This window comes from Anolis carolinensis, chromosome 6 (assembly GCF_035594765.1).
Source record: "Anolis carolinensis isolate JA03-04 chromosome 6, rAnoCar3.1.pri, whole genome shotgun sequence".
NCBI lineage: Eukaryota > Metazoa > Chordata > Lepidosauria > Squamata > Dactyloidae > Anolis > Anolis carolinensis.
In genome coordinates, this window is record NC_085846.1 from 9,755,298 (window position 1) to 9,767,410 (window position 12,113).

Genomic DNA, 12,113 nt, shown 5'->3' on the forward strand with positions numbered 1-12,113 from the left:
CCTGTAGTTTAAAGCCATTGTTCCGTATACTAGTTTCCAGGGCAGCAGAAAGCAAGTTTGCTCCTCCCTCCCTATGACTTCACATCTTGATACATGTCTCCTCTCAGCCTTCTCTTCTGCATGCTAAACATGCCCAGTTCTTTAAGCCGCTCCTCATAGGGCTTGTTCTCCAGACCCTTGAGTCTCCTCTGGACACACAGCTTGTCAACATCTCCCTTAAGTTGCGGTGCCCAGAATTTGGAGGGGTAGCATGACTTCCCTGGATCCCTGGAAGGAGATTCATTCCTTCTTTTCACTTCTTTTTCTTTCTTCCTTTCCTCCCTACACGACGCCTACTATATCAGCCAAGCCACTTCTCTTTCTTTCCCAGTAACATCAGAGGGGCCACTTCACCTAGCAACAGCCAATCCTTTGCCCTAGTCACAGACAACCTGCTTTGTTCTTTTTCCTTCCTTCTTTTTTGGGCCTAAAACAAGGGTTTTTTTTTTTTTACTTCCAGACCCTCAATTTGACAATGTGCCATCTTTGTTTTAGGATTTCTCAAGCCACTTAGAAGTCTTTGTCGTATAAACCAATCCACATCTTTATATACATCCTTACACTTTCACATATAGAAATTCAAGCCCAGTATCTTCCCATCCTTTTGGTCCCATGAAAAATATCATTCAGTGCTCCTTTTCTCATACCAAGAGAATCCAAACAAAGCTTTGTTTTCCACTCCATTTTTATTTGGAATTAGAAAAGTCCACAGTCACCACGTGACCTACAGAGTTTGCATATTTCCTTTGTCAAACTTAAGTTTCCTTTTTGAAATTTTCCCCCTCTACTTTTCATTTTTTTTTTCTTTTAAGGCCAATAGTGTTCTCCCCTTAATTTTTCTTTTATTATTTGTGTCAGTTCTTCGTATGTCTCCCCACAACCTTGCCTTCAGGAAAACAAAACAAAACAAAACACATGGTTACGCTGCCCCATTACAGTTTGTTTTCGATCACCTTGTCACAAAGACGAGGCAAAAAAGGGGGTTCGGGGGTACATAGGTGGAGACACTATGCTTTGCTCGCATACCCATCTCATATACACACATACACACACACACACTGACACACTCACTCCAGAAGTCACAGTTTCAAATCTGGGAAAAATAAAATACAATGAGGACTAGGAACGGAAAGGAACAAAAAGAAAACAAAACAAAAAAGCAAAGAGCATTTTTGTCTCTTTGTTCAATGTTGCATATTTTCCCCTAATGTTTTAAAGCAAGTGCAACTTGGGAGGAAGACATGAGGAAGGGGAGGAAGTGTAATTAAAAAAAAAACAAAACAAGGAAGGGATTTTTGAAAATGGGAAGGAAAGAAAAAAAAATTGCGGACTCTACACTGTGCCATGGACGCGAAGAGGGAAAGGGAGCAGACTCAAGCCTGCCGGTTGCCAAAGTTTCTAAGTGCTACCTGCTTCTAAAGTATTTGTTTTCTTTCTTGCTCTCTCCCAGAGTCTGAAAATCTCATGCTGAGATCAATCCTCATGCCAAACTCTCCCAGATCACATGAGGTTTTTGCCCAACTTTAGTCCTGTTCCAATGGTGCTGGCTCCAAATTCACTGGATTGGTTTGCCAGGAGGCCGGCTGGCTGAAAGTGGAGGGAGGAAAGGGGGCACAATCTTGCAGAGGGGAGCTGTCGAAGAAATCTACCCCTCTTTGGATTTTGGAGCTCCCCTTAAACTATTACAGCCCTCTGGGAGTGTGTAGACACATGCAGCCATCCCACATCTGGAAAAGGATGAAGTTGGGGAGGAGAGGGGGGATCTTTGACTATGTCCTTGATCAGCTGGGAAGTGGGATGGGGTGTTATGGCCACATTCGGCTATGAGCTAATCATAATGCCCTGAAATTTGGCATAGAGAAGGAAGGGGGACAAGGGAAAGGAAAGACGCCAGCCCCAAGAGGCTGGCTTAACATTTGTGTGCTTACAACCCGGCCCGCTTTGGCTCGACAGGAAGAAAAGGAAGAGGAAGGAGGTGGGCTATGGCTTTTGACTGGTTAATGGATTGCACAGAGTCATGGGACGGAGGGAGTGTTGAGAAGGAGGAATCTGCCACATCCTGAAAGCAAGAGGTCTGCAGGGAGCTGATGGCGCAAGGAGAGCCACCACGGTGCCTGAGGGAGGCCGGAGCCATGCCCGAGTAACAGTTGCCTTGGGTCCCCCGTGCCGCCCGGATCTCAGTACTTCTTGGGGCCCCAGACAGAGGTCTGCTTCGGGACCACGCCGGTGCCAAAGACAGGGAATTCTTCTGCGCTGCTCATGTCTGGAGCCTGAAACCGGGTAAGAGAGGAATCAGTTACGATGTTCATGGAAAGCGGCCCAGAGTTAGTATTGCGATTTGGAGTAAAATGTCAAGGTGATCCCACACTGGTATTGGGAGGTGCAGTCTAAAAATGCAAGTTTTGCTTGGGATGTAACTTGTGTGGCATAATTAAGTGGAAAAAAGAGGGAGCTGCCATATTTTCTGTGCTAAATTGGCTATGGAGCACCACCAGCTCTGCAAAGAAGTCAGCTTCCCTTCTGCACTCCATCAACTGTTTATCTGGGGTCATCCATTTCTTCAGGAGTGTAGAGAATGGTGCTACTTCCATAGAGAAATAAGCTAATTTCAATTCCTTCTTAAAGGGAATTATTTCCAGGCCACTGCGTGGCTTCTAAGAACTTTACAGCTAGAAAATGAGTTTGCTTTTTCCTCCCACTTCCTTTTGACCCAAACTCCCTCCTTCTTGTGCCACGTCTTTCATGCTGTCAGTCTGAGAGGCAGGGACCTTAACATTTGGCTTATAAGTTGCATTGAGAGTTGCAAAAACTTCAGCAAGCTTGGTACTAAAGGCCAAGCCCAATGGTGCTTCTAATGCTCTGCTTTGCCTTTGAGTAAAGGAAGATTTGGGAGTGATTCTGAGCCAGACCTTGTTCCCAGAAGCATTCCAGGGAGCATCGCGCACCACAAAGCCCTTGGCGGGGCCCCGAGGCTCCTCTTCCAAGCGTGAGGGGGGCTTCATATATGCAGCCATAGTTTCTGTCTCCACCACATCCATCATCTGCAAGAAGACAAAGGCTTATAGGATCGGAGGGACCTACTGTAGAACAGAGCTGGGAAACCAGAAACCTTCTCAATCCTTGCTTACATGTTGTTGCCTTTTAAAAACACAGTTCCATTTTGGAAGATTTGGTATGTGAACTAATCAAAATGCTGTTAAGGTTTTTAGCTGTAAATCTGTCAAAGAATAGGCGCTAGGTACAAAGTTAGTAAGGGGGAAGATCTTAAAGTAACAGTTGAACACAATACATTCCCCTTTAGCTCAATCTACCAGCTATGCAGATATCAACACACCCACACTGCTATCAAGAAATATCCCTCTTTCTCACATATTCCTCTTCTAAGTTCAGCATGTGGTCAATCGCATCGTCAACGTTTTCAGGCAGCCCTGTCACCGTGACTCTGTCAGGATCACTAGAACCTGGCTGAGGGAAGCGGATATCCACCTGTAAAAAAAAAAAAAAACCCTTTCAGGAAGCAATGCAGGACAACCGGAGCACAGTAGCCTTGATGAATGTTCACTATCACAGATGGCAGATGGGACTGAAGGCCATCTTGCTTGGGAGTTCTGGTGTTGCCCAAAAAATAATTTTTCCATGCTGCGGATGGGATAAGCAAATTGTGGCAAGATGGAAGCGCATTTGAAGCTTTGTAGCCCAAAATTCCCTTCAACCATGGAAGGACTGAAGACTTCTTCGCCCCTTGAATATCACTTTATGCTCCACCTTTTAACCATCTGTAGAGAATTTGACACCTACCCGGAATTCTTCCATGAGTTTGCGGATGGCTTTGCCTCTCCCACCAATGATACGGGCATGGACTCGGTGATCCAGGCGAATGTCCTCACTGACCATCTCCTCCAAGTCAGCAACAATTTTCAAGATGGCATCCCGGGCTCCTTCGGCATTCTTCTCATATCCAGTGATGGTGATAAGGTCCTAAAGTGGAAGGCAGGGCATTGACTGAACTTGATTGAATATTAGGTTGAAAATCACAACACACAGCCAAGTAACAGGGCAGCTACCATGCTACAAATAGAGCCATTTTGTTACAAGCATGCCTAAAAACCAAAACTTCATGTCTTCTAAAAGGAAATGATTGACAATAAGCTCTGAAGGATCTAAAGTCCTTAAAAGATCTAAAAAAAAGGTCAGTCTTTTCTGTTCACTAGCACAATGGAGCTGAGTGAAAGAAAGAAGTTGGTACTATAAGTCTACCTCCCGAGATGCATGTGAGGAAGTAGACTTAGTATATGTTACTAATGTCTTTCTCACAGTTAGTCTCAAAGGTGCTACAAAATCCCTCTGCATACTGACAATCCACACTAACATGGCTAGGTCTTTAAATTCTACTTTTTCCTTTTCACATGAGGGAATGTTTTATTGATACTTGAACTTCACTCACTTTCTTTTGAATGACTCAGGGAATGCCCAACCGCTATCTGGACATTAACCGTCAAGTGGTTTTACCAGAAAAAGGTTGGATTTCTTGCACTCTTGAAAAAGAAAGGTCAGCTCTAATCTTGAAAGCAAGCCACTGTTTTGAGTTCAACAGAAAACCAGTCCAGGAGGAAAGTCTAAATGACCTTTGGCCATCTTTGTTCTATAACCAGTCTGCACACACCCCAGGGCAATGACTCCACACCTGAAGAGAGGGAGAGACCCACCTGATTTTCATCTCCTTTGTCCGGGAACTGGATGGTGACATCATGGTCCTTGCGTATCTGGGAAATGACTGCCCCCTTCTTTCCAATGATCTTTGGGTGGTACTTGGGTTCGACACTCACCATCAGCTTGAAGCCCCGCAAGGCCTGGAAGAAGGAAGAAGAAACTAGAAATTACCGGCAGGACAATGTGTTGTCACTCAATACTATATTGTGTAAATGAGAAGGGTCTTAGCATGCTTTGCCCAGGCAGTACCCGATCTTCCTGCTCAGCTTGCAGTTCTTTGACCCTCTCTAGAAGACCAGCTCTGGCCCGCTCCACGTTTGGGACCAGGCCCGTGATCTTGATAATATCTGATTGCTGCTCAGGCTGCGGCACGGAGATATTGACCTGGACAGCAAAGAAGCATGGACAGTGAAAAACAGCGGGTCAGCATGATGTAGCCATTTGAGTGTTGGGCTAGGACTAGGGTTGGAATTCACATTCAGCCATGGAAACCCACTGGGAGACCTTGGACAAAAGAGGCACACTTTCTCAACTTGCACAACAGCAGAGACCATATATCCAGCAGTGGCCTCATAAGGAAGGGCATGGCTATCTAGGAAATCAAGCTGAAAACATGGCAAAATTGCTTCCCGCCTGCCTTAGACAGTATTTGGAGTCATTTAAAGGCAACTTTTTAAAAGGTTTTTGGAGGTGATGTAGTGTTGCCCCTCCAAGGTCTCTTGAGGGACTACTGTGGTCTCCTCACTTCCTATAGCTGCCCATCCCTTTTCTCTCTCTAAAGTCTCTCTAAGTCAACATCAGGTTTGGGAGCAAGATATGTTCTGTTTGCTCCATTACCTCATATTCCTCCATCATTTTACGAATGCCAGCTCCCTTCTGCCCAATGATGTAGCGGTGCAGGTCAAAGGGGACATCCACGTCCATCGTGATGGGCACCAGAGCCTGGAAAGGAAGAATGGAAGGCAGATTTTGGGGTACAATATTAGTGTTTCTCCTGCTATTCATGCAAAGAGCCCACACATTTGCAGGTTTAAGTATTCCCAATTAGATTACAGGTGGCTTTCTGTAGCCTTGGATTCTGCACCCATAGATTCAAACAACTATTTAAAAAAAAATTAAATCCTAGGTTTTGCCATGTTATAAAAGAGATATCCTTTTACTACATTATTGTATGTAATGGGCCTTCAACATGCACACGTTTTGGTCCCTATGGAGGGTTTTGGAACCAAACCCAAACAGAAACCAAGGGACCACTATATTTGTGGATTGGATTAATATAGTCTCTCTTGGAATCTCTATGCCCTCCAGTGTGACTCCATGGTTAACATCTGCTGCATGTTGACCACAAGAGTTGCACAGGAGGACCTAGAGATTTCTAGAGAGCTATCTTCTTGAGTACAAATCGTTTTATCATTTCCCCCCTTTTTCTCAAGTAGGAAAAAACACTGATAAAATCCCAGTGATTGTGGAGAGAGGACTGTATTTTTAACTTCTCAATATCATATATTTTAAGCTATCTTTTCTTTTAATTGTTGAAAGCCACTTTGAGTCCCAAACTGGGAAAAGCGTGGAATGATCATGATAACATTAATGGTAATAATAATAATAATAATAATAATAATAATTAGCCTAGCCACTAGAAGGCTCTTCCCCCACCTCAGTATAAACAGTTTTCCTACCAACAGTGCTGACCGGGCTGCTTCACATTTCTCCTTGCGCCCCGAGATGAGAATGATGTCACATTTGCGAGGGACAGAGTCCAGCTCGGGGCTAACATCACCATTTTCCTGAGACTGTGCTTCTAAACCTGTTGATAAAAGTCAATGGAGGGGGTGAGGTACATAAAGTGAGGTCCTTGCGGGACAACCCTGAGTCTGGAACCACTAAGCCATCTTCCACTCCTAACACACAAACCTGAATTGTCATCTCGCTCCGGGAACTTGATCAATACATCATGGTCCCGAGTGATTTGTTGCACCTTGTACCCTTTGGCTCCCATGACCACACGGTGGAAGCGCTGGGGAATGATGCACTCCAGAACCACCTGGGCCTCCTGAAGAAGGAGGGAAATCCAAAAAAAATGGATTATGGGTCACACAGTTCAGAGTATGGTTTGGGGCAAAGAAAGAAGCACAGCTACTTATAACATGTTCAACCTTTAACATTAGAAGAGGGCAGGAGGCAATAAAGATCAATGGAAGATAGTGGTTTTAATGCAATGAGGTGTTGAATTCATTTTAGCTTTAGTCTGAACTATCCAAGATGTTGATCCATGTCAACAGAATAAGTTTGGCACTTTGGAAAACCCTCTTACATTTCAGATTAAAACTCAGAGCAGGTTGTACCTCACTGATTTGGAAGCTCCCAGAAAGCATTGATACAACGCTGGAATCAACAACAACTCCAACACTGACATCTGAGAAAAATATGTACCAAGTCACTGATGATTTCCAGAATGCGCTTCTTGGCAGCTTCCACGCAGTCCTTTGCCCCCTTTAGCGTTACTCGGTCGCTCTGAACCCCAGTACGGGGAAAGCTGACGGTCACACCACCATACTCTTCCGCAATCTCCCGCAGGACATGCCCTCGGCGTGCCACAAAATGGCGATGGTATTTGGGGTCCACCAGCATCCAATCTTCAATGACATTATCCTGGGGTAGAAGAGATATGGTGTTTGGTGAGAAGGAGAGAAAACTAGAGTAAGCAATTGTGGGTGAGTCTTAAAAAAAAGCCGCATCCCTTTCAAATGCTGTAGTAGCAATGGAAGGAAACATTTATCTTCATTTCAGTGGGAAAGGGAAAAGTGATGGAACTTGCCCCTTTCCATTCCTCAGGTGGGAGAAATGAGTTGGTGAGGTCCCCTCCACAAGCCTACTTGGGACCAAGTCCATTTAGTTTTCTCGTACTCTGCGAATTCCTTGTTGCAATTGCTACATAACCTGAATTTGCCTACTCACCACTCATCCTTTGATGCCCCTTTCTTCTCTTGGTGAATATAAATACTAGGACACTAAACTGGACCGAGGTCTCTACAAACCAAGCCAATTGCCCTCCTCACTACTTAAGGGACTCATACCAGGTTCCGGATGAGATTCTCCAACTCATACTGGGCTTGCCGCACTGACTCCTCCTTTCCCACAATGGTGATGAGTTCCTGGTCCTTGTCTTCAGCAGTGGGAAAGATGATGCGGGCCCCAGTGCGGTCCCTCACTTTGCGGATATTCGCACCTCCACGCCCAATCAGAAACTTGTGGTACTCTGGCTTGGCATGCAGTTCCACTGAGTGGTTGTTGATTTGCTAGAGGAAAGGATGGCAAAGAAAGGGCATATAGTCGGCCCTGCGCATTTGCAAATTGTAATTCTTTGCAGATTTGATTAATATGCTTTCTCTAGCAGTCATACTGCATGAACTAGGTTTCTAGAGAGAACACCTCTCAATGCAATTGTAGGTCCTCCAGTTTGATTCTATGGTCAACTTCTGGCAGAGGTTGACCATAGTCTCACCCTGGAGGATCTACAAATGCCTAGAGAGGTTCTTGGAGATAAAAATATATTTTCTAAGTGGTTTTTCCACCTTCGTAGGGATCCTGCATCCCTAACTCTAATGAATGTGAAGGGTTGGACTTTACTAATCAGAGCAATTATAGTGCTTCGACACCACTTTAACCTATCATTCTTACACCAATGCTGACACCCTTCTGATTCCAGCTTCAGGAAATACATCAAAGACATCTAGAACCAATACTGTCTGCATGATTCCAATAAATAGTATTTACAAAAAGGCTACTGTTTCAGAGCATAGCACTCTTTTCCCACTCAGTGGGTTTACAATCTTTCTTCTGAGTTTCATTTGCCCATTAGTCCAAAATAGGCCACAAGCCAGATATCTATATCTATATCTATCTTCTACACCTGTCTTTTAATGTGGAGCTTGACTGACCAGATCTGGGGTGAAAGGTCTGACCATGGTCCTTTAGGTCCATCTAGCATCTTTGTGTCATTTTGCAACAGAAGGGAGATGCTAACAAACTTGAAATTTGTAGTTTCATGAAACACATAGTCATATGTTTAGGAGAGAACACAGGGTGGAGCCATAGCATCTAAAATGCTATCAAAGTACTCCGAATGTGGATGCATCCTGGGTTGAGAGTTCAATAATAGTTTATTCAGCTAAGGCGAGGTTTCCTGTTTTGCTGTCCAAGGATGTAGCCCTACCTTCCAATTCTTGGGGGGTTGCCAAGAGAATCAACAACAAAAGGTTTTCCCTCAGCATTTGTTGAGAATAATTTGAAAGGGAACTTACAGGCATCTTTGTGTATAGCAGAGGTGAGATAACTTGGACTGTTTTAAAGAACTAATCCTCAGCTCACTTTTCCTTCATACCACTTACCCAGCTTTTGCATGTTTTTCTCCATTCTAAAACTCTGAAATGCTTCTCCTAATAAGTATTAAAACCTCAAGATATATTGGGCCAGTATTCTCAACCCTGCATTTCTGCCTAGGAATGTCACCCCTGAGAACCTTTCAGAAATTGTATTTGTCACTGAAATGGAAACAGACACTGCAGTCTTGGTGTACACCAATGTTGAAGACAGCTGGATGCTCCAATAGCCCAATCCTGTCCAAATAGCATCGACCTACGACTTCCTTACACATTTTATATTGGTTCACAAACACTGATAATTCCAAAATCCAAATGCAGAAGGATTTTAATTAACAATTTTGTACATGTTTCATCTACTAGCATCACTTAATTTAAGAGATTGCACTTTATTTATCCATGTTATTTAAATGAGATCATCACATTTCTCTCAGGGTAGAAAGGGAACCTGGGAATGGCAAGCAAGATGGACCACAAAAGACATCCAAAATATACTTCTGCCAACTCCCATCAGCTACATTTATCAAGATAAATCCAACTGATAATGATTTTATACCACTCTGTGAAGATGTCCTATTTTCACAAGAATGCGACCCAGCCTGAAAAACTAGACTTCCCATGTAGTGGATTGCAAATATAGGTCTCTTTAGCTGCCCTTTCCCTCAAGGTACTTTATACATTATATTATTTTTCCTTCTTGTGGTGATCCCTTTATTAAACTAATCAAAAGACACAAAATGCATCATGCTAACTTTTGAAAGCATCTGCATCGAACAAAGAGGATTAAAAGTCAAGCAAATGAAAGGAAGAGATCCTTTTGGAGCCACGGCATCTACATTTTTGTTCGGGATGTTTTATAGGAAGTGCTGCATCAACAAAAAGGTCAACTTCTCCTAATAAGTTGATGGGAGCAAAGGCAGCAAAAGAGAAGTTTTGCTTTGTGAGCTTTAAACACCAGCGTAACACAGTCTGTGCCTTTTAGTTAACAAGATATACAATTCACAAGGAAGACTTTGGATTTTCCTATGGTTCTATATTCAACAGAGTTACATCTGGGATTACTTTTCCTTTTAACTGCACAACTCAAAGTGGTGATAAATGAGTTTCCCAAAGTTCTCCCATCCAGGCACTGATCAGACCTGGAATCTGCTTTAAAGAGTGGCTGCATGAAAAACCTTTAAGGCAACATCCTAATATGGGAAACGTCAGTATGCAAAGGGATCTTGTAGTGCTTTAGAGATGAAGTTGGTAGCATAAATGTTTGTAGACTAAATCTACTTCCAGAGGTACATTTAAGGTGCTACAAAATACCTTTGTATACAGATATTCCAAGCAAACACGGATAAATCTTTGAACTCAACCAGAGCATGAGATGTCCAAGCCAAAGCAATGGAAAGAAAAGGCTGTGATGGGAACTCTGCCTACCTTGTTACCAAATAAACAAATGGCTATCTGTTAAGACAGGACTAGGAAAGCTGTGACCAGTTCATGTCCAGGTCAAAATCCCTAGACTGCGCCAATGGATTGGGGAGAGATGGCAATCACCCCAAAATGGTAAATAATCACTCTAGGAGTGGTGAAAAAAATGACAAATTCCTGCAAAACAGTCCCAAATATTAGCAGTAGGATGTGAAGAATATCACTTTCCCCTGCCCCAGGGTATAGGCCACCTCTGTTTGAAAAGCACACAGCATTTGTACCTTTTCTTCTGCAAGCTGCAGAAGCTGGCGCTTGGCCTTCTCCACCTCTTCGCCAGGACCCCGGATGGTAACTTTGTCGCTGCCCGATCCTTCCGAGGGGAAGTGGATGTGCACCCCGCCACACTCCTCCATGATGGAACGCACCAGCCGGCCCTTGGCCCCAATCAGCGAATTGTGCAGTTTGGCTGGAATGGAGACGTCCACTTCTTTTATGTTAGCCTAGGAAGAAGAGACAGGCAGAAAGAGGGGGAGAACACAAAAAGCTACAAAATTCTCTATGTTGCTACATGGTATATTCTTAAGCAGAATTTGTTGGCATATGACTCAAAAACGAAATTGACTTAAATGTGTAAAGGGATTTATTTATTTTGTCTCAAAAACACTGCATAAATAAATAAAACCGATAAAATAAAGGGAGCGCAAGCAACTAAATAGTTTTAGACTAAAAATGGGCAACAGTAACTGCATTGTCTGTAGCTTTAAACAGTTCTTCCTCTGTGCATGAGGCAGGGCATTGTGGGCAAGCATACAGATGCTGAGTTGTTTGTTCTTCTCCACAATCGCACAAGGCAGAGTATTCTTCAAGGTAGTAACTTTGGATAAGTCACACTCTCTAAGCACTGGAACACCGCATGATGGGTTCACCTTAGGGTCACTACAAGTCAGAGATGACTTGAAGGCACATAATAAGAAATAGTAGTTTTATTTTTACTGAAATCCTGAAAAGGAAGGAATGAAGTGCCTATCAGAAGAAAGGAGCCACCACCAATTAGGCTGCTCCCCATATTCGCACCAGACTAACTGATATTAGGAGCTCCTGGTGGAACAGCGGGTTAAACCGATGAGCTGCTGAGCTTGCTGACCAAAAGGTCGGTGGTTCAAATCTGGGGAGCGGGGTCAGCTCCCGCTGTTAGCTCCACCTTTGTCAACCTAGCAGTTCAAAAACTTGTAAAATGTGAGTAGATCAATAGGTACTGCTCTGGCAGGAAGGTAATGGCGCTCCATGAAGTCATGCCGGCCACATGACTTTGGAGACATGATAGCTACCCTGTTTCCCCGAAAATAAGACAGTGTCTTATATTAATTTTTGCTCCCAAAGAGGCGCTAGGTCTTATTTTCAGGGGATGTCTTACTTTTCCATGAAAAAGAATTCACATTTATGGTTGAATTTTTTAAAAAAATGAAAATTTATTATCTACTGTACAGTAGTTGTCATCACAAACCAGCATAACCAAACTGTGAATCCTTTCCAGAATTTCTATATCATATTTTATTGCTATAC

General features: G+C 43.4%; 1 protein-coding gene across 1 annotated transcript in view; it reads right to left on the minus strand.

Moving 5' to 3' along the window:
• Positions 1 to 706: 706 nt before the first annotated feature.
• LOC100558432 (vigilin) overlaps positions 707 to 12,113 on the minus strand; it is a 51,640-nt gene continuing 40,233 nt past the window's right edge. Inside the window, exons 17-28 of the mRNA XM_008120388.2 lie at positions 10,832 to 11,050; positions 7,827 to 8,048; positions 7,183 to 7,401; positions 6,664 to 6,802; positions 6,429 to 6,556; positions 5,587 to 5,691; positions 4,999 to 5,133; positions 4,746 to 4,889; positions 3,838 to 4,017; positions 3,409 to 3,525; positions 2,949 to 3,080; positions 707 to 2,309 (exon numbers count right to left, since the gene is read on the minus strand). Of these exons, the coding sequence (XP_008118595.1) occupies positions 2,217 to 2,309; positions 2,949 to 3,080; positions 3,409 to 3,525; positions 3,838 to 4,017; positions 4,746 to 4,889; positions 4,999 to 5,133; positions 5,587 to 5,691; positions 6,429 to 6,556; positions 6,664 to 6,802; positions 7,183 to 7,401; positions 7,827 to 8,048; positions 10,832 to 11,050 (1,833 nt within the window). The 3' untranslated portion in view covers positions 707 to 2,216. The remainder of the gene's footprint in view (positions 2,310 to 2,948; positions 3,081 to 3,408; positions 3,526 to 3,837; positions 4,018 to 4,745; positions 4,890 to 4,998; positions 5,134 to 5,586; positions 5,692 to 6,428; positions 6,557 to 6,663; positions 6,803 to 7,182; positions 7,402 to 7,826; positions 8,049 to 10,831; positions 11,051 to 12,113) is intronic.